Source organism: Camelina sativa, chromosome 4, assembly GCF_000633955.1.
Source record: "Camelina sativa cultivar DH55 chromosome 4, Cs, whole genome shotgun sequence".
NCBI classification, from domain to species: Eukaryota; Viridiplantae; Streptophyta; class Magnoliopsida; order Brassicales; family Brassicaceae; genus Camelina; species Camelina sativa.
In genome coordinates, this window is record NC_025688.1 from 18,112,278 (window position 1) to 18,136,587 (window position 24,310).

Consider the following 24,310-nt stretch of genomic DNA (forward strand, 5'->3'; position numbering starts at 1 on the left):
CCCTCACTGGCGTCATCAAAGTCGTCGTTTTCACCATTAACCTGTGATGTAGATCGAAGTGATTAGTAATGAAAGGACTGAAAACCCTAAAACGGGAAAACAGAGGAAACGTTATGGTTTTAGAGAGAATGATAAAACCTTTAATCTTCCAGGAGGTAGTTTGAGACGTGGTGTTTCAGATTCAGGGTCATTTTTCAAATGAGACGAGTTCTTGGGCATCCCAGGAGCGGTCTCCCAGCAAAACGGAACTGAAGCTTCAGGAAACTGACCAGGAAGCTTCTCTTGGGTGACATGTCGTTNAGCCACAGATTCTATGCTTAGTGCTCCAAGGCAGCAACACATGCAAGCCACAAGCCTTGGGCGAAAAACAAGACTGCCTCACCGTTGCACCACTCAAATATGGGAGCTTCTTCTTCCTCCTCCTTTGGCTAGCCGCTGATGTCACGGCTGCTAAAGCCGCTGCATCCGGTAGAAACCTCTCTATTATGTAACTTGGTGACATTTCTTCGCTTCGCTCTGTGCTCTCCATTGTTAAGTATCCGTTTGAGTCGCCTCCTCCGCTGCTTCCATCATCCGATTCAGAACTATCTTTTGGGAGTTCGACCATGTCTATGGCTTGCGTGAGAGACAAGACATCGACCATGTCTTGGTTTGTTTGATGGTAACGTTCGTGATTGTCACGTTTCTTCATTCGCAACAATCTAGCTGGTGTTAAGCCCTCACTGGCGTCATCAAAGTCGTCGTTTTCACCATTAACCTGTGATGTAGATCGAAGTGATTAGTAATGAAAGGACTGAAAACCCTAAAACGGGAAAACAGAGGAAACGTTATGGTTTTAGAGAGAATGATAAAACCTTTAATCTTCCAGGAGGTAGTTTGAGACGTGGTGTTTCAGATTCAGGGTCATTTTTCAAATGAGACGAGTTCTTGGGCATCCCAGGAGCGGTCTCCCAGCAAAACGGAACTGAAGCTTCAGGAAACTGACCAGGAAGCTTCTCTTGGGTGACATGTCGTTTGGTCGACAAGAATGGAGCATTGAAGTTCAACCTCCGGGATCGGTTCATATCCATCATCTCTTCAACCGTAAGAAACAAAATCATCTGAGAGGGAATAAAAGATGTTCCTTGTTTTGAGAATGAAGAAGGTAAGTAATTGTGAATTTGGGAGAGATGGATCTTTGTTGTCTTGACACTCTTTTTTAAAAAACTTTTGTTAGCTGAAAGTTGAAATTTAATGAGAAGTTGTTGAAACTTTGAAACTTTCTCGTGGGTGCAGAACCGATATTTGTGGCCTTTTTATTGGGTTCACAGGCGAGAAAGAGAAAACATTAAAGCTATCTCAGAGGTTGAGAAATAGATAAGCAGAAGCGTTTTAGAAAAAGTTAGTCTTCCAATCATGTGGTTATAATATCGATAATGAAACCAAACAAGAACTTTAAAAAAACATCACAAAGCCAAAAGTATCTCTGCCACAGCAGCTCAACACCAGAATCACCTGGATCAAATTAAGTGATAAACAGAGCAAGAATGTTTGTTAATGTTTGTGAAACAAGTTGAAAATGTATGAATGAATAGTTTCTTTGTTTTCTTGTTTCAGGAGGATAAAGAACACATCCCCGGATGAAGAAACATGTAAAAAAGATCAAGAAGTTACAGATACAATTACATAATTCCAGTAAAAAAAATTAAATAAAAAGAAAGAAAGAAGCAATAATACATCTAGAAATAGGACAGAAGAAGAAGTCCAATTTCACCAGAGGTAAGTTCTTCGTGGTTTCCCTTTCTTTTGGCAGCAACAAACACTCTCTGCACTACTTATATAGTATCCTCACCCCCTCCCCCAATAACCAAAATTATAGAGAAAAAAAAATATATAGAAGTTTCTATTTACATGGCAATGCTTGCTTTTTTCCCTGGTTCACTCAAACCGAGCCTTGTTTGATTTTGCTCAGTTTCTGTNTCGCAACAATCTAGCTGGTGTTAAGCCCTCACTGGCGTCATCAAAGTCGTCGTTTTCACCATTAACCTGTGATGTAGATCGAAGTGATTAGTAATGAAAGGACTGAAAACCCTAAAACGGGAAAACAGAGGAAACGTTATGGTTTTAGAGAGAATGATAAAACCTTTAATCTTCCAGGAGGTAGTTTGAGACGTGGTGTTTCAGATTCAGGGTCATTTTTCAAATTAGACGAGTTCTTGGGCATCCCAGGAGCGGTCTCCCAGCAAAACGGAACTGAAGCTTCAGGAAACTGACCAGGAAGCTTCTCTTGGGTGACATGTCGTTTGGTCGACAAGAATGGAGCATTGAAGTTCAACCTCCGGGATCGGTTCATATCCATCATCTCTTCAACCGTAAGAAACAAAATCATCTGAGAGGGAATAAAAGATGTTCCTTGTTTTGAGAATGAAGAAGGTAAGTAATTGTGAATTTGGGAGAGATGGATCTTTGTTGTCTTGACACTCTTTTTTAAAAAACTTTTGTTAGCTGAAAGTTGAAATTTAATGAGAAGTTGTTGAAACTTTGAAACTTTCTCGTGGGTGCAGAACCGATATTTGTGGCCTTTTTATTGGGTTCACAGGCGAGAAAGAAAAAACATTAAAGCTATCTCAGAGGTTGAGAAATAGATAAGCAGAAGAGCTTAGAAAAAGTTAGTCTTCCAATCATGTGGTTATAATATCGATCTTGAAACCAAACAAGAACTTTAAAATATCACAAAGCCAAAAGTATCTCTGCCCCAGCAGCTCAACACCAGAATCACCTGGATCAAATTAAGTGATAAACAGAGCAAGAATGTTTGAAATTTTCAGTGTTAATGTTGGTGAAACAAGTTGGAAATGTATGAATGAATAGTTTCTTTGTTTTCTTGTTTCAGGAGGATAAAAAACACATCCCCGGATGCTTTTGAGAATCAATACAAGAAACATGTAAAAAAGATCAAGAAGTTACAGATACAATTACATAATTCCAGTAAAAAAAAAGAAAAAAAAAAAGAAAGAAAGAAGCAATAATACATCTAGAAATAGGACAGAAGAAGAAGTCCAATTTCACCAGAGGTAAGTTCTTCTTCGTGGTTTCCCTTTCTTTTGGCAGCAAGAAACACTCTCTGCACTACTTATATAGTATCCTCACCCCTCTCCCCCAATAACCAAAATTATAGAGAAAAAAAATATATAGAAGTTTCTATTTACATGGCAATGCTTGCTTTTATCCCTGGTTCACTCAAACCGAGCCTTGTTTAATTTTGCTCAGTTTCCGTTTTGTTTTGCAGAAGGAAAATGAAACAGTGTAGAAGCATACCAGGAGGGAAGAAGAGAAGAGATTTGCCCACCAAAACCAAAACGATTGTTTTGTTTCTACTTTTGGTCGTTTGGTTCACGAGCTTTTTGGTAGAGCTCCACTGTATCTGCATGACCTGGATCAATACATAATGCTGCTTCACAATCTTTGATAGCAGCTGCTCCTTCTCCCATTGAATCATAGAATGCTGCTCGTAGATGTAACAGCTGGAGATCTGGTTTAAATGATATCGCCCTTGAAAGCTCGTCTATGGCTTCACTTTCTTTGTGGTCGTCCATAAGAACTGCAGCAATCAAGAGTTCATTATTAAGCAAAACGAAACTTAAAGAAAGCTTAATTACTTTGGTCTTATCAAAGCAAATTGAATACAATACTGATGAGAACTGAGGCGGTAAAACTGCTTTTCTTAGTCACATTCACCAAACCAAAGAAACTGCATATCTATTCACTCTCAGTTCTGTTTCTAACTCCAGAGAGATGATGGAAACCTCAGTTGTTTCATGTGTCGGGTCATAAATTCTGATTTCTGTTTCCATCGCCACAAAAGCTAGGTTCTAAGTTTTCTAACATTTTTGTGCGTCTAATAATAAACAACAACAGATAAAGGAGAATAAACTAGAACTGGTTGTGTCATTAGCAACAAAAGATGAGAATAAACTAGAACTGGTTGTGTCATTAGCATACCTGCAGCTCTGTATCTGTAAGGATAGGTTCGGAGAGGGTCAAGTTGTGTTGCCAGGCTAAGGTCACTCTGTGCCATCTCGCGGTCACAATATTCAGAGCGCTTCTCATAGGCCGACGCATTGTTCTGAGCCTTCTCTATTAGCTTTGTCATCTCATCATAAGCAGCTTTCCGTTGGTTTTTCAGGTGATAAACACGTGCGAGACCTTGGTGAGCTCGTGTATGCTTGATGGTGAGCGCATTTGTATAGCAATCAGCTGCAAGATCCAGCTTCTCACAATCCACATATACGCTCCCCAGGTTGTTCAAAGCCTGCAAGATACACCAAAGCAGAATTCATAAATTTACATCTCATTTGATTTAGTGGGATAATCTTTTGACCAAATGTACTCAAAACGGTTTTTAGGGCAGTTGGTTCCTAAGATGCAATCACATTCCACAAATTATTGCAGACACCAAGTGCAAATAATTTAAACTGGGATCCTGAAACTATGGCTTTCTGTAGGATGATCCAACAAGTAAACCCTCTAAACAAAGAATTGACTTATCAGAAATCGAATTACACAAATGAATACTGTTGAATTCTTTACTTACTTGTCCTTTACGGAGACCATCTGAGGGGCATTTAAGCGCTTCTTGAAGGAGTTGGATTACGTAATTTGAGGAATCTGGGTCAAGAGTAGAGTCTGCAAGGGCATAAGCTTTGAGGAAAAATGCTTCAAAAGATCTTTGTATGGAAATGGACTCCTCCGCTTTGGCCAGGGCTTCCTCACGGTGGCCTGTATCATACAGTATCCATCCTTCATACACAAGTCTCTCATGCTCCGACTTTGAATGGTTTCGAGCCAGCCTTAGACTACGCATTGCTGCCTTTTGACAATTTAGCCTGTCAGTATGTAACCAGCACTTGTTAAAATCAGTTAGAGTCTGACACAACATGCACCATAAGAAAAAACTTAATTCATTGAGAAGCGCAAAGAGAGATTATACCGTAACAGAAGAAGAGACTGTCTAAACCGTAAAAGACTCTTCCCAGGATCATTTGCAAGCATATGATGAACAACCGCTAGAGATCCAATATCATCCACAGAAGACCAACGATCATAGAGCTGCATCCAGCAGTCAGCCTGGCTCCACTGCTGGGCTAGCGGACGGAGCAACTCCACCATATGATCACCATGGATCTTCCCGTTAAACATCATAAAATTTGGCTCCAATGTCAATAGCGCCCGGATATCTTTCAAAGCACCCTCATAATCCTCCATACCTATAGAAATCCATGCCCTCATTTCCAGACAGTCAGGAGAGGCCTTGAATCCAAGAATCTTGTTCAGTTCTGCGATCGCAGCTCCAAACTGGTTCTCTTCCACCAACGCCACTGCCCTGAACTTGTAGGGGAATGTCAAAGTCGGGTCTAACTCGGTAGCTGTATCCAAATCAAGCAGCCTTTCTTTACCATTGCAATACAAGGACCTCTCCTGGTGCATCCACCCAGTAGCCGTGTGATCTGAAATCAGTGAGTTGATGATCTTATAAGCTGAGTATCTATGGTCACGCTTGAACTTAGACCTAGCAACGCCCACGAGGGAGTAAAGATGACCAGCCTCAGCCGCTACGTTAAACCATCTCTGAGCATCCTTATATTCTTTCCTTTCCAGCATCACCACCCCTAATTGGTGGTAAGCAAGCTGTTTCTCCCAGTTTTCTACTGCGCATTCAACCAAACGTTCTAAGAGCATCACAGTTGTGTTAGANATATGATCACCATGGATCTTCCCGTTAAACATCATAAAATTTGGCTCCAATGTCAATAGCGCCCGGATATCTTTCAAAGCACCCTCATAATCCTCCATACCTATAGAAATCCATGCCCTCATTTCCAGACAGTCAGGAGAGGCCTTGAATCCAAGAATCTTGTTCAGTTCTGCGATCGCAGCTCCAAACTGGTTCTCTTCCACCAACGCCACTGCCCTGAACTTGTAGGGGAATGTCAAAGTCGGGTCTAACTCGGTAGCTGTATCCAAATCAAGCAGCCTTTCTTTACCATTGCAATACAAGGACCTCTCCTGGTGCATCCACCCAGTAGCCGTGTGATCTGAAATCAGTGAGTTGATGATCTTATAAGCTGAGTATCTATGATCACGCTTGAACTTAGACCTAGCAACGCCCACGAGGGAGTAAAGATGACCAGCCTCAGCCGCTACGTTAAACCATCTCTGAGCATCCTTATATTCTTTCCTTTCAAGCATCACCACCCCTAATTGGTGGTAAGCAAGCTGTTTCTCCCAGTTTTCTACTGCGCATTCAACCAAACGTTCTAAGAGCATCACAGTTGTGTTAGATTTCATATCATCTTCCATCGCGATCTGGCTTAAGAAGAAGTACAATGAAAAAGAAGCGTGGCCAAGAGATGCCAGTCTTTCCCGTCCCTCGGCGCTGCAGAAGATCTTTATAACATTCGGATTATGCATAGAGCTCGGCAACTCCCTGAGAAAAACCTGAAGACAAGCTGCCACCAGAAGGTACGCAGCCTCTTCTAATCCATACTCAATCAACAGCATTGCCTCGTCCAGTGAATTAACAAGATGTGCCAAATGCAAATCGCAAGCAGATTTCAACTCATCGCAGCAGAACCGATTCGCCAGCCTAAGAAGCTCCAAGACAACATTAGGAGGGAAGTTATCCAACCTATTGGTCCTGCTGAAATTCTCTGCAGCTCTCATTCCTTCAACAGAGATTCCATTGTTTGTAAAGTTGATCGTCGATCGTTTCATCTCTCTAAACCCACCGTACAACATCGCCTTGAAAGGTCTCGACAAAGACGCGATTTTGTACCTCACACAACGAACCTCTTCATCACCAATACAGAAAGACATATCATAATCCACTTCATCAGAAGTAGAACATCCAGGAACATCATCATCATTCATCATCTCTGATCTGGAAGAACTAGAAGCTCCAGAGCAAACACATGGATCATAAACAGATTCCGGATCATACCCTGAAACAAGAGTGGCCTTTGGACATTCCAAATTCCTCCCACAACAATCCATAGAAGAGGTACCGATCAACTCATCCTCCCTCCTCTCAAACCGAAGCCACGAAGCTAACACGACTTTGGCGTGAACATCCACGGCGTGTTGCCTAGACGACCGGAGACTCCGCCGGAACAGTTTAGGATCAGAAATCCCCCGGAATATAGCGCATTGCTCTAAATACGCCCCAGATTTCTCGAACTGTGGACAAGCTTCGATCCTCCTATAAACTTCAGCCATCTTCTCAATCAAATCAACAAATTTCAAACAAGGATCGATCTGAGGCTCAAGCAGATCCGTCACAGGGAGTCCACAAGGGAGAAGAAACTCCGGGGAGACGACGGCGTTGGCTTGATTCGGAGGTGGATAAGTCCGGCTCGATTTGGATCGGACTGAATTAACACGAAGATGATCCGAAAGGTGTTGTAAAAGCTTATCCCCAACTCCTCCACCACCTCCTCCGGTGCCGCCGCTGCCTCCACCGCCGCTATTACCAGGAGGAGGAGGCGGAGGGGGAGCGGAGGGATTAAGAGCATAAACTTGTGTACCTTTACAACCTTCTGCAAGCTTCAAACTTCGCATTGTTGTGAACAGATTATGCTGCATCTTCAATCAAACCAAAAAACCAACAAAACAAAAATACAAAATCACAAATTTTATCCAAAGATCTGAATTTGGAGTCAAAAAGCTTAAAGATTTACAGAAAACTTCTCCGTCACCTTAAAAGAACAATTCAGAGGATTGGATCACGGAAGCCAATCCAAAAAAAAAGTCTCGGTTTTTTTAATCAAAACCCAATAATAAAAATCGTCTCTTTATCAAGAAGAATTAACNGGTACCGATCAACTCATCCTCCCTCCTCTCAAACCGAAGCCACGAAGCTAACACGACTTTGGCGTGAACATCCACGGCGTGTTGCCTAGACGACCGGAGACTCCGCCGGAACAGTTTAGGATCAGAAATCCCCCGGAATATAGCGCATTGCTCTAAATACGCCCCAGATTTCTCGAACTGTGGACAAGCTTCGATCCTCCTATAAACTTCAGCCATCTTCTCAATCAAATCAACAAATTTCAAACAAGGATCGATCTGAGGCTCAAGCAGATCCGTCACAGGGAGTCCACAAGGGAGAAGAAACTCCGGGGAGACGACGGCGTTGGCTTGATTCGGAGGTGGATAAGTCCGGCTCGATTTGGATCGGACTGAATTAACACGAAGATGATCCGAAAGGTGTTGTAAAAGCTTATCCCCAACTCCTCCACCACCTCCTCCGGTGCCGCCGCTGCCTCCACCGCCGCTATTACCAGGAGGAGGAGGCGGAGGGGGAGCGGAGGGATTAAGAGCATAAACTTGTGTACCTTTACAACCTTCTGCAAGCTTCAAACTTCGCATTGTTGTGAACAGATTATGCTGCATCTTCAATCAAACCAAAAAACCAACAAAACAAAAATACAAAATCACAAATTTTATCCAAAGATCTGAATTTGGAGTCAAAAAGCTTAAAGATTTACAGAAAACTTCTCCGTCACCTTAAAAGAACAATTCAGAGGATTGGATCACGGAAGCCAATCCAAAAAAAAAGTCTCGGTTTTTTTAATCAAAACCCAATAATAAAAATCGTCTCTTTATCAAGAAGAATTAACAAAGTTTTGTTGTTGGTTTCTTGTCTTCCTCAACGAAGCTGCTTGTCTTCTTCTTCTTCCTCTTCTTCTTCTAGGAAATCGTGTTTTTGCAGTGTAAGTTTCATCGATCCGGTTCGTTTTTTTTTTTTGTTTTTGTTTTGGTTCCCACAATACTAATTTTACGAATCTTCCCGTAAAAATAGAGAGAGGTGGTAATTTAGAGAGGAAGAATCTTCCTCCGCTCGATCTCTCTCTCTCTCTCTCTTTTTTTTTTCTTTTTTTTCTTAACCAATCTGTTTGAGAGAGAGGAGAGGTCATTCATGCGTTCTCTAATAATGCATAATTAAATCTAAATATTTATTTAAGTATATAAGTGTTAGTTGTTTGTGTGGTAGCTTTATTTAATTCAGGTTTTTTTTTTGTCTTCTTGTTAGTTTTTTTTTGGAAAGTAATTTTGGTTAGTTTATTTATTTCCATTCAAAGCTTTATAAATTAACCAGGGATCCTACTCTTAAGTCTTAACGTTATCAAACTGCCATTTTCTTTGATTTCTTATATTTTTCGCCGCAGTTTAAAAAAGGGTTGAATGAATTTTAAATATATATATATACATATTAATTTAAATATTAACGAAAGTACTAAGACCTTTTAATTTACTTTGAGAGTTTTAATCACCACTTACTTTAGGATGCTTGTATGTTACAATTGTTTTTGCCTTTTCTCTCTATTTGTTTAGTCTAATTAAAATGTGTGATCTGACTTCGTTTGTGTTTCTTTTTCTTTTAACCATTTTCTCCGGCTATATTGTTTGAACTTTTTTACTTTTGATGTTTCTTTTTGCCTTTAGCAAATCATTTGATGGTTGAATATGCTTCTTTTATCTTAGCACAAGTAACTTATAACATAAACTAACGTCCTTGGTTGATAAGATTTATCGAGCAATTAGAAGAGAAAATGAATGAACTAGTAAAAAAAATATTTCACTTAAAATAAATGGAAAATACTACAAATTTTCCATCTATTAATAAAGTAGCTGGATTATTTTTCAGCTTAATTACTCTGCTTGGTGTTTTAGTTCATTTTTTTAGCTAAGTCTATCAATCAAAACCCTAGATAAATTTAGTGTTTCATATTAGTATCATACTGTCATTGTTGCGTTACTATTTGTATTTAGATATAATAGTATGCATGTCATAAACAAAAATATATATATAAAATATTAATTATATTCATCAATGTTATTATATTTGAAATTAAAGACAAATTAATCAAAGACTCTAAAGTAGGATTTTGTAGAAGAATATATATATATATATATATATATATATATATATATATATATATCCATCAACGTTTTGTGTTGTTATTCTACAAAAATGCCAACTTTTGTTGTGTTCCCATTTGACATGAATGTCAATTGTAATTTGTAAAGGCTTCACATTAATAAAACACTAGTAATTTTTTTTTTGTTAACTTGCAAGTAAGAAAAAAACTTTCGTTAGATAATTATTTCCATCGCAATTTCAATAGCCGTTTTTTAACATGTTTTTAGAAATTAATGGAGAAGTTTTTTCGTGAATATAATAATTAATGAACAAATTCATTCAAACAACATATTTGGCAGTTTATTGTGCCAAAAAAAAAAAAAAAAATCATCATAGATCTGTCAGAATCTTCTCATAAACAAAATTTTCTGCAGAGATTCGTCGTTATCATTTATATATTCATCATCTAAAAAGTCTCTTTCAAATGTTGAGGCTACCACATACCCGCGGGTGTGCGTGTCCATAATACACACAGTTACATTTTTGTTTTAAAGAAAAAAGAAACACAACAAATACATTCATTGCTCATATTTTCGTCCAAAGCTATGTTACTGATACAAAACGTAAGAAATTATCAATCAATATAGAATTCTATTATCAATAAAAAAATTAATAAAAAATTCAGACAGAACATAATAAATTGTCGAGGAAAAAATAAGTATTATATGTGCTGTTAGATAGCCGGCAAATGGCTTTTGCCACCCACATCAAGCGGCGAAGTCATGTCAACACGTTTTACGGTTAATTTCGTTTATATATAAATAGCTTAATTAAGGAAGTAATCGTAATTAAATCTGTGCTAAGAGCTATGATTAAGTCCGATATTGTCTAGGGGTTGATTAGTTTATGTGATGGCACACGAATATTATATTCATACATATAAATTCCATATAATTGAAGAATGAAACTTGTGGTCATGTGGGTGAGACAGCTAAGAATGTCTTTTTAGTTCTTTTGGGTAATAATAAGAAGGTTTTTTATTTATCCGATCCTAAAGCACGGATCGTACTATACTCTTTGTACATTACCTTATTACCCATCCAAATATATATTCACTTGTCTATTTGTGTAATGTCCCCCACACCAATTCTCTCTTTTTGGTGAATTTGTTTGTATCACAACTTGTGAATCACATCACAATTTTGAGTGACATATGGCAAAAGCTCCAAGGTCTAGTAAAATTTCAGGCTAGCAAGCAATGTTTCAACCTAATAAGTTATTTAGCCATACAACAAATATCTTTGATTTTCTTGGAAATCTCATATATTATATGATTTCGAATCTGGATAGTAAACTATGGTATCGTTTGATTTTGTATTGAGTTTGGATGATCAACATCCATAACCCATTCCGATTCGTTTGACCAAACCCGATGAACTTATTCATTTTTGAAACTAAATAATATACGAATTGCACCATTACTCATTTGGTCCATCAAATACTTGACAAAACTACACAAATTGGGTAATCGATCTAACCGTACCAGATCAATTTGGTACATCAAATTCAAATGGGTTAACACCGGATTAATTTGGTACATCAAATTCAGATGGGTTAAGTAAACCCAATCCACACATTACTCGTTGAATCCATTTAGGTAATCCGATCGAACCATACCGGATCATCCATGTTTCACATTCCTATATGAGAAAACGTGTAGTCTATAAGTGACTGAAAATACTGTAACAGTAAGCATATAACATATCTGCAACATGAGCTCTATCAATCTAACTTAGGGATAAAACAAAAGATGTACCCAGACTGATACTACCATATTTGATGTAGACATTAAAGGTTGAAAACCGATATCTTTTTATGGTCATTTTTCCAATTTAACAATACCAAAAAGATAAAACAGTAGCAATAATAATCAATTTTTTTCCCTTTATGGCAAAGTACGTAGTAACAATAATAAAATGTCAATCAAACCTCTCCCAATCTTGAGTTACATTGGCAGAAGGCGAAGCTGGCGGAGGAGGGTTCAAGCTTCCCACACCGTTTCCGTACGATTCCCACTCAGTGCTTACAGCTGCGGCTTTACTCTGATCCACAAACGGATTTGAACATCTTGCCTTCAACTTGTCCACACTCTCCTGCAATATTTGCACCCTACGCACCTGCCAACACAAACCCAATCAATCCATATCTATGTTCAACGCCTCAATATAGACTTATGATAGAAGAAAAACCTCAAGCAATTCAACGAAGCAACAACACAAACGTTCCAAACCTTAAGGAATCCAAAATGTACTTTTACCACCATACTGTCTACATGTACAATGAACAAAAACGATATATGGAATCCTAATGGATCTTTACCAAAGTCTACAACTCATCTCAATGCCACACAAGTATTGTAGTATCCCATGGATATAAGTAATATATGTCTAAACACTCATATATCTTACACCTCTATCAAGACTCTTTATCGGGTAAACATGTTCATTATGCACACAAGATGAAAAACGTAACAAAGTAAAAAAAAAAAAACGAACCTCTGCCTTACGCTGTAACCTAGCATCTCCTTCTGCATTGATGCCATCCAATTTAAGCAACTGCCTCATGAGAAGCTCAGCAGTCATATCAAACTCCTTTACCGCAACTTTAGTCCCTCCATTCACAGCAACTTCTAAAGCAACAACCTAACATTTTCAAAAAAACAAAAATTCGCTAAATCACAATCCTTCCTTATTACCTCTCCTACAGTAACAACCAAAAAAGACACAGCCATAAATTTCTCTCACCCTATCTGAAAGCTTATCGACCTCTTCTGTGACTGCGAGAATTGCAGCAATCGCCTTCTTCGTCTCTTCAGTTACCAGAGGAGGCTGTTCAACTTGTTGTTCCACTCTCTTGTTCTGATCCTCAACAAGGACAAGCTTAGACGCATCCTTAACACCAGCAGCTTGCAATTGCTCAGCATCGTCTCTCTCAACTCCCCTGAACAAGATCTTGAGTTCAGTAGCTTCCAATCCAGTTTTCTGAACAATAGCTTTCTTCACATCCCCTGTTATATTATCCACATTCGAGCCTAAACATATCAATCTTAACTAAACATAACACAAACTAGATTTAGCAAGAAAATTATCATAAACTCCTTGATATCAGAAACGGATCCGGAAAAGAGCTGAAGCATTGTTTTGTTACCGAAAGTGGCGTGAACAGAAACATGAAGATCGTGGTGGGAGGATGAGCCATGGGAAACGCTGATTCTGATGGTTTGAGAAAAGGCGGCGGAAGCAGAGTCGGGATCCTGGGGAGGAGGAGGAGGTTGGTCGGAAGGAGCAGCGTCGTCGTCTCTTCGTTGGACGAGCATACCACCAGGTCTCACCTCCCATTCCGATTCGTCGGTTGAGTTATGCATCATCGTCGTTTCGAAAAAAGGAATTAGTAAGGAGTATGAGAGAAATTGAGAATGAAAGTAAAACCCTTGGGAGCAAGAAAATTAGGGTTTTCTCTAAGGGTATTTGTACGAAACGATGATGATGATGATGATTCACATCACATCACCGCTCAAGCCATACAAATCCTACTCCTGGAACACGGCTTTTCATTTATTTTTTATTTTCCTTTTTTCCGTAATTAGAATTTCTAAAAGACTTATTTGAGGTGTGAACAACTTTTGGATTTTTTGTTTGTTTGTTTGTACAGTATTCAGATATTTTCATATTTTGGTGTTATAGCCTATACATATGATGATTTTTCAAAATAATTTGTGATATGGTTTATGGTTATCTGTTTTGGACTTCATACAAGTGTAAGTATGTTTTTAATAATTTTAGCTTACAGAAAATAGTTTGATTACCGGTTTTAGATCCAACCGACTGGCCCCTGAATGGAACACCAGCCAGTCCTTGAGTTGTACACGACTGTGCCGAGTTTAAACAGAATTGTGCCAAATCTGGTCGGCAAAACCGCCACAAATACATTAGAGAGATAAGAAGCAAATAGGAAATATGGTCTCGTTCCCTAGTTGATTGTCAGTTTTTTGAATGACGGACGGCTCAATCATAAATCACCCACAAGATAATTGTCATGCACTGAGAGAGACTTATGCATCTACGAAGATGCGGTTGGGATAAAAATGCAGAAGCCATAGAGGAACGATTTATACCACAACTATACTACTAGTTGGTGATCAAGCACCAAGCCAAATACAGGTGCCAACACAAAGGCCAATCTAGCCATGATTCTAAGGCTAAAAATTCTTAAGATGCAAATTTCCAGTGGCAATAGAGGCAGTGAGGCACCGAAAGTACAAACTTGAAACCTTCAGAGCCAGGAATTGCCTAGTTGGAACATAAGATGCATTAAAGGAATGTCTAATCTTCTTCGAGATTGTCAACAAGCTCGACCCATATTTATATAACAACGAAGTAAGAACTTAGAACAACCAGAACAGCAAACAGGAAATTGTGGAAGAAGTTCCACTCTCTTGTCTATAGCACCTAGTCATGATTAGAATAAGGTCACACAAGCTACTACTTTGGTGATACGTTTACAATTATTGGCCAGTGACCAGTGACCTGGTCAAGCTGATGATAAGCTTCACTAAATCAATCTAGTCTGTGAGCAGAAACAAAACATCCGACAACACAAGGAACCAGGCAGCAAATTTGATCCTTCATCAAAGTGTTCTTTATTTGATCAATATAACAAGAAAATGAATTAGCTTAAGCTTTGCAGGATCATACAAAGCTATTGTATAGTGTATCACATTTCTCCTCCTAATTCTCGAATAGACACAAAACTCAAATCTCTGTTTTCCTGGAATAACAATTCCAAATCTTCCTACTCTTTTTCCGGAAACTATAATCAAATATAACATTATACGTTGAACCAATACCCACCAAATGCTCCAACTTGGGAAAAATTGTGATAAAACTCAAAAAGTTTTATACTCAAAAAGTTTTATACCAATCTACGAAGCCACTTCCGCAGCTTGTCCACTCGTCGTTGCCGCAGCTTGTTCAGTAGTCGTCGTCGTGGCCGCAGCTTCAATAATCTTCTTATTCTTCTCAATCGCCGCCGCAACCTCCTGTGGCATATACTTCTCGTCGTGCTTAGCCAAAACTTCAGTAGCCGAGAAGAAGCAATCGAGATTCCTAGCTTTCTTCGAAACAGCTTTAGTAGACACTTCTTTCCTCACTTCATCAGTATACGGCTTAATGAATCCTTCAACCACAACTGAGTGACCTTCCCTAAACAGATCCGGCAAAGATCCTTTATACCTAACCAAAATATCAGTAATCAGATCGGTGATCACAAACTCCATCTCCTGAGACGCCGCAGGCTGCGCAACGCTGCCTTCTAGAACCAAACCGCCGAGTCTGAACTTGTTCTTTGTTGGATTCTCTGCGAATTTCTCCATAGCGTCAGATGGAGTTAGGTAGAAGACGAGCTGGTCCTGGAATTGGTTAAGGACGATGACTACGAATCCGGCGATGCAGCTGAAGGTTAACGCGTAGGTCCAGAGCCGGCGATTCTGCATCTGACGCGCTTTGGCTCCTATGTCGATTTTTTTAGGACGAGTTGGACCACGATGAGCGATGGAGAGAGATCGGAGGAAGGTTAAGGATGATAATCTCGATGGATCTGGTGAGGCGGTGGTCGATGAATAAAAAATCGGGGATTGTGATTCGAAAGATGATGAGATTTGAGGATTTTTTTGGATTGATCGGAGGATCTGAGAACTTCGACGGAACAACAACCTAGCCGCCATTTTTTTCTGAATTTTTTTGCCGGAGATATTGAAACTTTCCCTCGAGAATTTTCTCGTGGAAATCAAAATTCCCGAGAAAGGTTTATGGGGTTTTCTTCTGGTAAATGCAGAAAGAAGAAACCACAAGCCAAGCCGCCCCACTGATCTATGTGGACCACGTCAAGAACGTTTGATTGGTTTAGAGGGTTTTAATTACAATACAGTCAACCTCTATATATAAATTAATAATAAGGTTGGCACAATGAAAATTTATTAATTTATAAAAGTTTTAATTTATTAATAAATTAATAAAATATTAATTTATGAAGATATTTTTTCATTTTTATATTAAAAATTTTCTATTACAAAATAACATACTTTTATTATCATTCATATTTTTAAAGATTTTTTTTAATTTATAATCTTGAATGTCAATTGTTTAATAGATTATCTAGGTAAAAATGAAAAATGTTAGAAGTTTAGAGTTTAAAAAAAATTGTTACTACTATCCTTCATGTTAATGATCAAGTCGTAGAAGATATTGCGGTACTTTTAAAACCAATCACTAAATAAGCAATTATCGCAATGACTCTTCATAATTTATGGATATGATTTGAAAATACAATAATGAAAAAATTAGAGATGAACTCTAACAAGAATGCAAATTCAAGAATAAACAAACAAAAATAGAATCATATTTCACTAGATTTATATATATATATATATACATATTAGTTTATATGATTATTAATTTATGATATTGATGATACCATATTTTTACATAAAATTTCTAAAAAAAATATTATCATATTATTTTATTGAAATGTGTCATTTTTTATACCGGCCCAAATTGGAACCAGAAGAATTTATTAATTTATAGTGAATATTAATTTTAAAAGTATTAATTTATAGAAGTTTTACTGTATTTAACCACCCGGTTTAATCAATCAATTTCAAACCCAAGCAAGGCAAAAGCTGGTATTGTCTTTACTTCGATTTGTGTGTAAATTAAAAAATTTATTTATTACTAATCTGATGAGAAAGAAGTTAAAAATACTGATGATACTATTCCGACGACCAGATCAATTTTGAATGGGAGTTAATGGTTTGTTTGGTTAGCATTTCTTTTTACTAGAAATGGTAGAAACATTAGAATTCTTCACAATTCTCACTAGGCGCAATACCTAACAACACATTCTCCTGCTTGACAAAGCCATTGGGATGATACTTGTTGCTTAGGATTCTCGATTAGAATTTGTTTGTTCACTTTAACAAGTTCCTGTTTTTTTGTTTGTAGAAGAGGAAGCATTTATCCATGTTCAATTATCATAGATTTTACAGCTTCGGCACAAACAAAAATTGTTAGAATCTCTAAAGGGTGAAATTTTTGTATATACAAACGAGACCACCTCATAAACTAGAGACATAAGATATTGTACATACGATCACAATTCAAGCCGGTATTTTTTAATTTGCACTTGAGCTTAAGCTTTTGATATGATCAGTATGCTAACTAATTGGCTAACGGCTACCAGTAACTATGTTTTAAAAAAAACAGAGCAATAATGATGATGAACATACTGAAAGTTTTTGTGCATAAAAAAACACAAGGTTGATAAAGTAACTATTTTTTCTTGTTTTTTTTTCTTTCCAGAAGAGACTCTTTTGAAACCCAAACATACAAAGAAAGAGGTACCTCAAGTTCCAAAAATTCTTTAAAAGAAAACAAAGAGAAATCTTCCTACTCATTCTTGAGCATTACTAGTTGCATCCATTGGCTCAGCCTCTGTTGAAGCCTCCCCTTTCTCTCCTGCCTTCTTGGCTGCAAAACACCAAAATGAATCCTTTTTCTCAACATGTTTTTGATCACATCATATTTGGTAAATGTTAGGAAACTAATTTCAAAGTTTCTTACCTTTCTTCTTCTTTCCACCACCTTTCTTCTTCTTGATACCCAAGGCTAACCATCCTTTGATCTCAGGGTCCTCAATGGTCTTCGTAGGTTGAAGCTCCTGAAGTGTATGTGAAGTGATCCTATCCGATCCATTTGGCATCAGCAAAACAGTGAATTTGATCTGGGCAACAAAATCCCCTGTTGAAAAACCAAACATATCATGAGCCCCGCTGCTATGAGATTAAAACGTTAATAGATATAAGAAAACCTTAATTATACTTACCAGATTTCTCATAAAGGACAGGATATGGTTGCAAATGACCATGGTTCACACACTCCACAAGTCCAAGACGTGCCCTTTTCTCCTCCAGTGACCTGTATTGATCGTACTCTCATGCAACGTTAGTAGGTGCGATGAAATTTTGGAATATATAAGTTGCGTAAGAAGGTACAAAAGACACCTTGCAGTGAATGGCATATGGGGGAAGTTCTGTTTAATTTCGCTGATTATGAATCTGGAGGCCTTCATCTTCAACTGATAGTTAACAGTCTCATCTTTCTTGTAAATAGTGGTTTGCTTCTCATCAATTAGTTTTGGCTGCAAGTTTGAAATATGTAAGAACAGGCTTCAACAATAGTCATCAAAATGAAATAAACAAAAGCAATTACCTTGCCATCACCAGTGCTTGCCACAATGTCGATTGCATAGACTTCGTTCTCTTCAAATTCCACTTCTTCAACAGTTGCTTCTGGACTGGCTACACTTAGGACAACCTTGTTTCCATCTATCACATGCTGTTTCATCTGGTGGGAAAGAACCCCTTCAACAATTTTGCAGTCATAAGCTGCAGCCACCTTCTGAATAGCTTCAGTTACATCGGTGTTCTGTCATAAGAAAAACAGGATACCAATGTCAGGATTGAATGATTAAACAGGAAATTAGCAACTCATACAAGAAATTCTGTTACAAAAAAAGTAACAAAATTCCAGGAACCTCCTCCGAAAACAATTTATATAAAAAAATCGGACCAAAGAGAGGCACAATAAGACAAAGTTCCCATGCCCAATAGTGAGTCCAATAAAGCATCATACAAAAATTCAGAATAAAAAAATCCCATCAGAGTAACTATGACAAAAAGCATCAGTTGGATAATATCCATAGCCATCAATAGGTGTTCATCATCTGGGGTTTGCAAAACCTTGACAACCATTCAGAAAACCATATATACTGCCAGCACTACTAGCAGCCTATAATTTAACTCTCATGTAAAAGTAGCACCATGGTTACCTTCTTTCCAGGACGTACGAGCCTCAAAGCAACTTCAGCTGCAGTATTTGCGGCAGTAATGACATCAGCTTTACGTCCACTGACAGGCCCGTCTTGAAGCACATGAGTGTGGCCAACAAGAGCAATGAACCCATCAATATGGCAACCCATATCACTGCAACGTACAAAAGTCAAAACAGCATCATAAATAACACAGGTGGAATCATACAGAAAAATCATCTAAAAAGGGTATTACTTTAAAAGAGAGCTTACATTTTGACCATATCACCGTCTTCCAACACAGTCTCATCACTGGCAAGCGGTGAGAAATGACCAACAGTGTTGTTCACAGAAATGCATGTAGGGAAAGCAACACCTCGCTCAATCTTCTTCTTAGCATTCTTGTACATGCTCGCTGTTTGCCTTTTATCCAAAACAAACCGAAGAAATAACAACAAACACATAAACATCTAAAAGCAATCAAGAGGTCGAAATCTACATTAATAACATAAAACCAGAAACGAAGGAAAATATCAAATTGAGTAACAGAGTAATAAAATTCCTCACTCTTTGATAAAGGCATCTCCTTTCTCACAGATATCAACGATCTTAGCTTTTGGTTTGCATTCAGCTAAAACGACCTGCAACGCCTCTGCAATTCAAAACCCAGAAGCAACAAGTACTCGATTAAAGCTACAACGTGAAAAATAACCTAAACCGAAATGAGAAGAAAAGGAGAAAGAGAGAGGGCATTATTACTGTTAACGATCTCAGCGGCGCCCTTGTACTTGGTGACGACTTCAGGAGAGGTGAGACTCAGCTCCTTCTCGTCTCTCTCATCGTCCGAACTCATCTCTGATAACTCTCGACGAATCGAATGAAAGGGGAAGCGAAAATGTTAGGGTTTAAGGAGGAGCGATTGGGGGAAAATGGTGGAGAAGCGTAAAATGTTAAGTGTTGGCTCAAATAAAGGTGCTAGGGTTTTCGCTTTGTGTACACTCTCTTCAAAACGGCGCCGTTTACGGATTAATCCTCTCTTTCGGTTGTTTATACGTTACTTCTTTTATTCCAACATGGGCCGAAAGGGAGCTGTTTCAGGATTAGCCGGCCCAACTAAGTTCTGTGGGGCTGCATCGGTTAAAGAATTGTTTTTTTAATATACTGAGGTTACATGTTTTAAGGTATTTGTAAAGAATTTAGAGAAATCGTTACAAATATTTGTAGATATTTTTTTTCACAAATACTTTTTTTTTTTTTAAATATTCATTTTTTCCATTTTCACATAATAATTACAGTAACTTTTAGATTTTTCTTTTAAGTTTAAATTTTCTATTTTACATTTAAGGTATTGTTTTGAAGGATAATATTTGGAGTTTTGGGTTTAGAACTTAATCATTTTGTTTATAGAAAAGGGTATTATTGAAAAGGACAATAAAAAGGATATTTTTGCAAAAAAAAATATAGAAATATGTATTTTTGCAAATGCCCCTTTAAATTTTTGTATTTTAGATTTTAATGTTTTGTATTATTTTAAAATTTAATTCTTAATATTATTTTTAAATTTTATAAAGTTTAGATATCTATTATCATAAGTTTTTTGGTTTTTTTTTTATAAAATTTGAATATATTTTTATATTTTTATTATAGTGACATCTACCTTTCTACCTTTCCCATCTATATTTGTAGTCATACCTGCAAAATAATTTTTGAATAAATTAATTTTTTGTTTTGTAGATTCAGAATTTGGTAAAAACTAAGTTTGAAATAAATAAATGAAAGGTAAGTATATACCAAAACAAAAATTTGCTATTTTCATGTCATTTTTGGTGTCAAGAAAATATTGTATGTCATTTTTGGCGTCATGAAAATATTTTGGCGTCATGATTTATAGAAATGATATTGTATGTCATTTATACAATATCATTTCTATAAATCAATATTTGTTATAAATTAATATATTTTTTTGGTCTCAAGTTGGCTAGTGTAATTTTGGACATAATTCTATAAAATAGTAAAATAATATTTTTTTCAAAAATCCTTTATAAAAATATGATCCATCAATAGTTAATAATTATATAAAATATATGTATATATATACACACTAATTTTTGTTAGAATTTATTTCTAATATTTGTACTATTTAAAAACTTTGAATATTATCCTCAAAATATGATAATTATTATTTTCATTTTATAAAAATATTAATTAAATTAATTAAATCTTATTTTAAACTTTTTTGATAAAATACTCAAATTAGGAATGTCTATATTAATTAATAATTATTAATTTATTGATAAATTAAAACCTCTTTAAATTAATAAATTTGTATGATCTCAATTTTATTAAATATTAATTTATAGAAGTTTTATTGTATATATCTCGTCAAATGATGGCTGCTTAGTATATATATATATATATATATTTTGAAAACTACTTATATGTGAATTTGTTAGAAATATCTCTTTTCGGGATACTTTTTTTTGAACATTTTCTTTTTTTTTATTTTCTATGTAATTATAGTATGTTAAATTAATTTTTAAATTTTTTTTAGATTTATGTTTTTATTTTAAATTTAGTATAAAATTTTAAAGATTTATAATTTAGTATTTAGAGTTAAGGGCGTAAAATTTATATATATATACATGACTTCTATATAATATATATAATCTATGACTTCTACTTGGTCCAAAATATAAATATATAATGACTTCTACAAATAACGTATGCACACTACTTATCGAAGCTACTTCTCTTCTTTCTCGTCCTAACTATTATCCGTGATCGATTATGGCTTATGTTCTTTTAATAACACTTTTTAGGTTCTTCATATTAATAATAAGAATATTATAAAATGATAAACGATGAAACATCGTTATATATGTCAAAGTCCAAAATATATATAAAGAGAAGAAAATAAATTTGTTTTTGCATTTATATGTTAATTTGAATACACACAGATTTCAAATCAATAATAACATTATCTAATTGACATACGAAAATAAAATTATATCTGATATTTTTACCATGTAAACCACATTGAACAAGAAAATCTCATAATGTGGGTTTATTATCTTAGATTTAATGGGAAAAACATAAAATGGATTAAGGTTAATTGGAGTCGATCGTGTCAAGCAGCTCTTTAATAACTGTAGCAAGTAGACTGAGTAAGCATCAACGTGTCATCTCCACATAGCCCACTCTCTCGGGTCTCGCCGCGTCTTCTCTTGCACGTGGCACTTCACTTTTTTTGTTTCCTTTGGAACCCAAACGTTTCTATTTATAGGAATTTATTACGTCGTCCGAATCTGAGTCGGAACATACAACCGAAGTACATTTTAAAATACTTATCTTACAACGTTCGGTTTTTTTTTCTTTTGAACATGGCGTCAAAGCAACTTAGCCGAGAAGAGCTCGATAAGAAGGCGAAGCAAGGAGAGACCGTTGTCGAAGGTGGCACCGGCGGCAAAAGCCTCGAGGCTCAAGAGCATCTTGCTGAAGGTTTTGCTTTAAATTACAACTTTCCACTTCTTTTTCTTTACTTTGGTTCTTAGTACTGCTCAAATATGACAATACGCGACCCATCAGATAAGTTAATATCTTAATATAATTAAGGTTATTCTATAGCATAAAAGTGTAGTGTAAAATCTTTTCATGTTATGTCGAATATGTGTTAGGAAGGAGCAAGGGAGGGCAGACGAGGAAGGAACAGCTAGGGCATGAAGGGTACCAGGAGATAGGCAGCAAAGGAGGAGAGACAAGGAAGGAGCAGCTAGGACACGAGGGTTACCAAGAAATGGGACATAAAGGAGGAGAGGCGAGGAAGGAGCAGTTAGGACGCGAGGGTTATCAGGAAATGGGACATAAAGGAGGAGAAGCCAGGAAGGAGCAGTTAGGGCATGAAGGTTATCAGGAAATGGGGCGAAAAGGAGGACTCAGTACGATGGACAAATCTGGTGGAGAGCGTGCGGAGGAGGAAGGGATTGAGATCGACGAGTCCAAGTTCACCAACAAGGGGAAGTAGCTATAAGCTACCGGAGTGTCCGCTGCCAGTAGTCCGTAGTGTATAATATGAATAAGTAACCTCTAGGGTTTGTGGAGGGCAGCGAGGGTTTTAACTAGGGTTTGTTTTAATGTATTCCGTTTAGTGTTTTTCTCTCATGTGTGTGCTATAACTAGGTACGGTTTGTACTAACGGCAGGAATGTATCGCTCGAATGTTTTGGAGTTTTTTGGCGAGGGTGCAATCAAATGAAATGCAATAGTTTGAAATTGTCGTTTTTCTTGAGTCGTTTATTACACACAGTGATAGAATAATGTGTCCCAATAGCGAGAACCTTCGAAGCCTTACGCTGATCACGTTTTTAGCTCCGCGCAGCTGTGAAGTCCAAAGATGCAGTAACAGCACAGTATTCTTTCATTTGCTGTGTATGTTTAGAATCGACACAAAACTATAAAAATAGTTGAAAACACTAAATTTGTTATATATAACCTAAGTAAGTGTGTTTGTCACTCTCTCGAGGAGAGATGATTAAAGCAACCACAGGAACTGTAGAGAACCTCCACCCCAATCGTAGAGCTAGAAGTGAACAAGAAACAGAAAAGAGAGGGCGCACTTAATGGTACATCGATTACAATTTAACGCGGTTCAACTAATGATACAACAAGAGTTGTTTCTACTGATGGCAGATAATTTTACAATTATCTTAAAAACTAGTTGATGCCACCACTTTCTCACATTTGTGGTTTCAACGCCTCTGATTTCCCCGAAAACTCCATCCATATACGTTTTTTCAATGTTGCGATGCTAATGCCGTCACGAATATGCCAAGTACCAAGAATGGCTGTGCGCTTGCCTGTAATCAAGCAACTTGTAATTAGAAGAGACCACTAAGAGATATTAGCAGTCTTGAGTGTAATTAATTCCCATGTGTACACTTACATGACTGACCTGGTACTTGACGTCATATTTGACAGGGTCCTTGAGAAAGTATTTAAACTGCAGTTTGAAGAAGAGTGTAGCAATCAGACGAGTGACAAAAATGTAGTTAATTAGTATTTTGACATTGTTTACGTCTTTGCCTGGAACACAATCTGAGGTATGATCAAATCAAGCAACGCCAATGCATAATAAGGTTTGCCAGATGCTAATAGGTATCCTGCAATCAAATAGACTCTACCTTTTATTTGGTGTTATAACAGTTACTGTGTAACACAGCCACTTAGTAAAGGTAATGTGTATGCCAGGGAAAAGTTTCTTGTAAGCTCTCTATCTGGCTACGTTCGGCAACAATCAAATCTAGGAAGGAGGAATTTCCATAAAATTAAAAAGAGTGTAGGTGATGCAAATGTGACCATATAAGTTTTGTTTAGTTCATGACGGTGTTGGACATACGCGTTTTAAAAGTATGGTATGAGAATCTACCAAACACACAGATGAGACATAAACATGGATGCCTCTTCATTAGCTCATATCTCTAGAGTCTATGAC

At 37.0% G+C, this 24,310-nt stretch overlaps 7 protein-coding genes across 11 annotated transcripts in view; 1 reads left to right on the forward strand and 6 right to left on the reverse strand.

Annotated features, from left to right (window-relative positions):
- The window catches only part of LOC104781009, a 3,173-nt gene extending 1,958 nt beyond the window's left edge, over nucleotides 1-1,215 (reverse strand). The window contains exons 1-2 of the mRNA XM_010505571.2: nucleotides 855-1,215; nucleotides 309-757 (exon numbers count right to left, since the gene is read on the reverse strand). Of these exons, the coding sequence (XP_010503873.1) occupies nucleotides 309-757; nucleotides 855-1,100 (695 nt within the window). The 5' untranslated portion in view covers nucleotides 1,101-1,215. The remainder of the gene's footprint in view (nucleotides 1-308; nucleotides 758-854) is intronic.
- LOC109132523 lies at nucleotides 1,948-2,481 on the reverse strand. The gene is made up of 2 exons (XM_019244166.1): nucleotides 2,123-2,481; nucleotides 1,948-2,025 (listed from the first exon to the last, which is right to left on the reverse strand). The coding sequence occupies exons 1-2, from the start codon at nucleotides 2,366-2,368 to the stop codon at nucleotides 1,948-1,950; spliced, it is 324 nt and encodes a 107-aa protein (XP_019099711.1). The 5' UTR covers nucleotides 2,369-2,481.
- On the reverse strand, nucleotides 2,814-7,841 carry LOC104781010 (ethylene-overproduction protein 1). Of its 3 annotated transcripts, none has more exons than XM_019244723.1 (6): nucleotides 7,734-7,841; nucleotides 5,745-7,614; nucleotides 4,970-5,156; nucleotides 4,574-4,865; nucleotides 3,982-4,291; nucleotides 2,814-3,580 (listed from the first exon to the last, which is right to left on the reverse strand). In XM_019244723.1, the coding sequence occupies exons 2-6, from the start codon at nucleotides 7,594-7,596 to the stop codon at nucleotides 3,354-3,356; spliced, it is 2,868 nt and encodes a 955-aa protein (XP_019100268.1). In that variant the 5' UTR covers nucleotides 7,597-7,614; nucleotides 7,734-7,841; the 3' UTR covers nucleotides 2,814-3,353. The 3 variants fall into 3 exon arrangements, with proteins under 3 accessions (XP_019100268.1, XP_010503877.1, XP_019100267.1); XM_010505575.2 differs by having other exon boundaries at nucleotides 4,970-5,548; nucleotides 6,137-7,620; XM_019244722.1 differs by having other exon boundaries at nucleotides 5,745-7,620.
- On the reverse strand, nucleotides 11,364-13,554 carry LOC104781011 (BAG family molecular chaperone regulator 4). 2 transcript variants are annotated; one of them, XM_010505576.1, is made up of 5 exons: nucleotides 13,109-13,554; nucleotides 12,706-12,968; nucleotides 12,457-12,603; nucleotides 11,891-12,078; nucleotides 11,364-11,601 (listed from the first exon to the last, which is right to left on the reverse strand). In XM_010505576.1, exons 1-5 carry the CDS (start codon nucleotides 13,326-13,328, stop codon nucleotides 11,583-11,585), a joined length of 837 nt encoding a protein of 278 aa, XP_010503878.1. In that variant the 5' UTR covers nucleotides 13,329-13,554; the 3' UTR covers nucleotides 11,364-11,582. The 2 variants fall into 2 exon arrangements, with proteins under 2 accessions (XP_010503878.1, XP_010503879.1); XM_010505577.2 differs by lacking the exon at nucleotides 11,364-11,601 and having other exon boundaries at nucleotides 11,711-12,078.
- Nucleotides 14,585-15,846, reverse strand: LOC104781012 (cytochrome c-type biogenesis protein CcmE-like). The gene has a single exon (XM_010505578.2). The coding sequence runs from the start codon at nucleotides 15,681-15,683 to the stop codon at nucleotides 14,883-14,885; it is 801 nt and encodes a 266-aa protein (XP_010503880.1). The 5' UTR covers nucleotides 15,684-15,846; the 3' UTR covers nucleotides 14,585-14,882.
- On the reverse strand, nucleotides 17,226-19,799 carry LOC104781014 (ERBB-3 BINDING PROTEIN 1). Of its 2 annotated transcripts, none has more exons than XM_019244724.1 (9): nucleotides 19,583-19,799; nucleotides 19,391-19,475; nucleotides 19,097-19,246; nucleotides 18,845-18,998; nucleotides 18,226-18,441; nucleotides 18,018-18,154; nucleotides 17,840-17,931; nucleotides 17,599-17,754; nucleotides 17,226-17,484 (listed from the first exon to the last, which is right to left on the reverse strand). In XM_019244724.1, exons 1-9 carry the CDS (start codon nucleotides 19,674-19,676, stop codon nucleotides 17,408-17,410), a joined length of 1,161 nt encoding a protein of 386 aa, XP_019100269.1. In that variant the 5' UTR covers nucleotides 19,677-19,799; the 3' UTR covers nucleotides 17,226-17,407. The 2 variants fall into 2 exon arrangements, with proteins under 2 accessions (XP_019100269.1, XP_010503881.1); XM_010505579.2 differs by having other exon boundaries at nucleotides 17,578-17,754; nucleotides 19,583-19,798.
- On the forward strand, nucleotides 22,128-23,099 carry LOC109125043 (em-like protein GEA1). Its single transcript, XM_019244725.1, has 2 exons — nucleotides 22,128-22,321; nucleotides 22,498-23,099. Exons 1-2 carry the CDS (start codon nucleotides 22,204-22,206, stop codon nucleotides 22,842-22,844), a joined length of 465 nt encoding a protein of 154 aa, XP_019100270.1. The 5' UTR covers nucleotides 22,128-22,203; the 3' UTR covers nucleotides 22,845-23,099.

Excerpts from the sequence above, each read along its gene's own strand:
- LOC104781010 (XM_010505575.2), bottom strand. The coding sequence starts at position 7,620 with ATGCAGCATAATCTGTTCACAACAATGCGAAGTTTGAAGCTTGCAGAA. Across the intron at positions 4,866-4,969 it reads CAGTCTCTTCTTCTGTTACG|GCTAAATTGTCAAAAGGCAG; the intron begins GTATAATCTCTC and ends ACATACTGACAG. Across the intron at positions 3,581-3,981 it reads TTACAGATACAGAGCTGCAG|TTCTTATGGACGACCACAAA; the intron begins GTATGCTAATGA and ends TGATTGCTGCAG.
- LOC104781011 (XM_010505576.1), bottom strand. The coding sequence starts at position 13,328 with ATGATGCATAACTCAACCGACGAATCGGAATGGGAGGTGAGACCTGGT. Across the intron at positions 12,969-13,108 it reads TTCTGTTCACGCCACTTTCG|GGGATGTGAAGAAAGCTATT; the intron begins GTAACAAAACAA and ends ATAATATAACAG. Across the intron at positions 12,079-12,456 it reads GGTTACAGCGTAAGGCAGAG|GTGCGTAGGGTGCAAATATT; the intron begins GTTCGTTTTTTT and ends TTGTGTTGGCAG.
- LOC104781012 (XM_010505578.2), bottom strand. The coding sequence starts at position 15,683 with ATGGCGGCTAGGTTGTTGTTCCGTCGAAGTTCTCAGATCCTCCGATCA.
- LOC104781014 (XM_010505579.2), bottom strand. The coding sequence starts at position 19,676 with ATGAGTTCGGACGATGAGAGAGACGAGAAGGAGCTGAGTCTCACCTCT. Across the intron at positions 17,755-17,839 it reads TGTCCTTTATGAGAAATCTG|GGGATTTTGTTGCCCAGATC; the intron begins GTAAGTATAATT and ends GTTTTTCAACAG. Across the intron at positions 17,485-17,577 it reads TGGTGGAAAGAAGAAGAAAG|CCAAGAAGGCAGGAGAGAAA; the intron begins GTAAGAAACTTT and ends GGTGTTTTGCAG.
- LOC109125043 (XM_019244725.1), top strand. The coding sequence starts at position 22,204 with ATGGCGTCAAAGCAACTTAGCCGAGAAGAGCTCGATAAGAAGGCGAAG. Across the intron at positions 22,322-22,497 it reads TCAAGAGCATCTTGCTGAAG|GAAGGAGCAAGGGAGGGCAG; the intron begins GTTTTGCTTTAA and ends AATATGTGTTAG.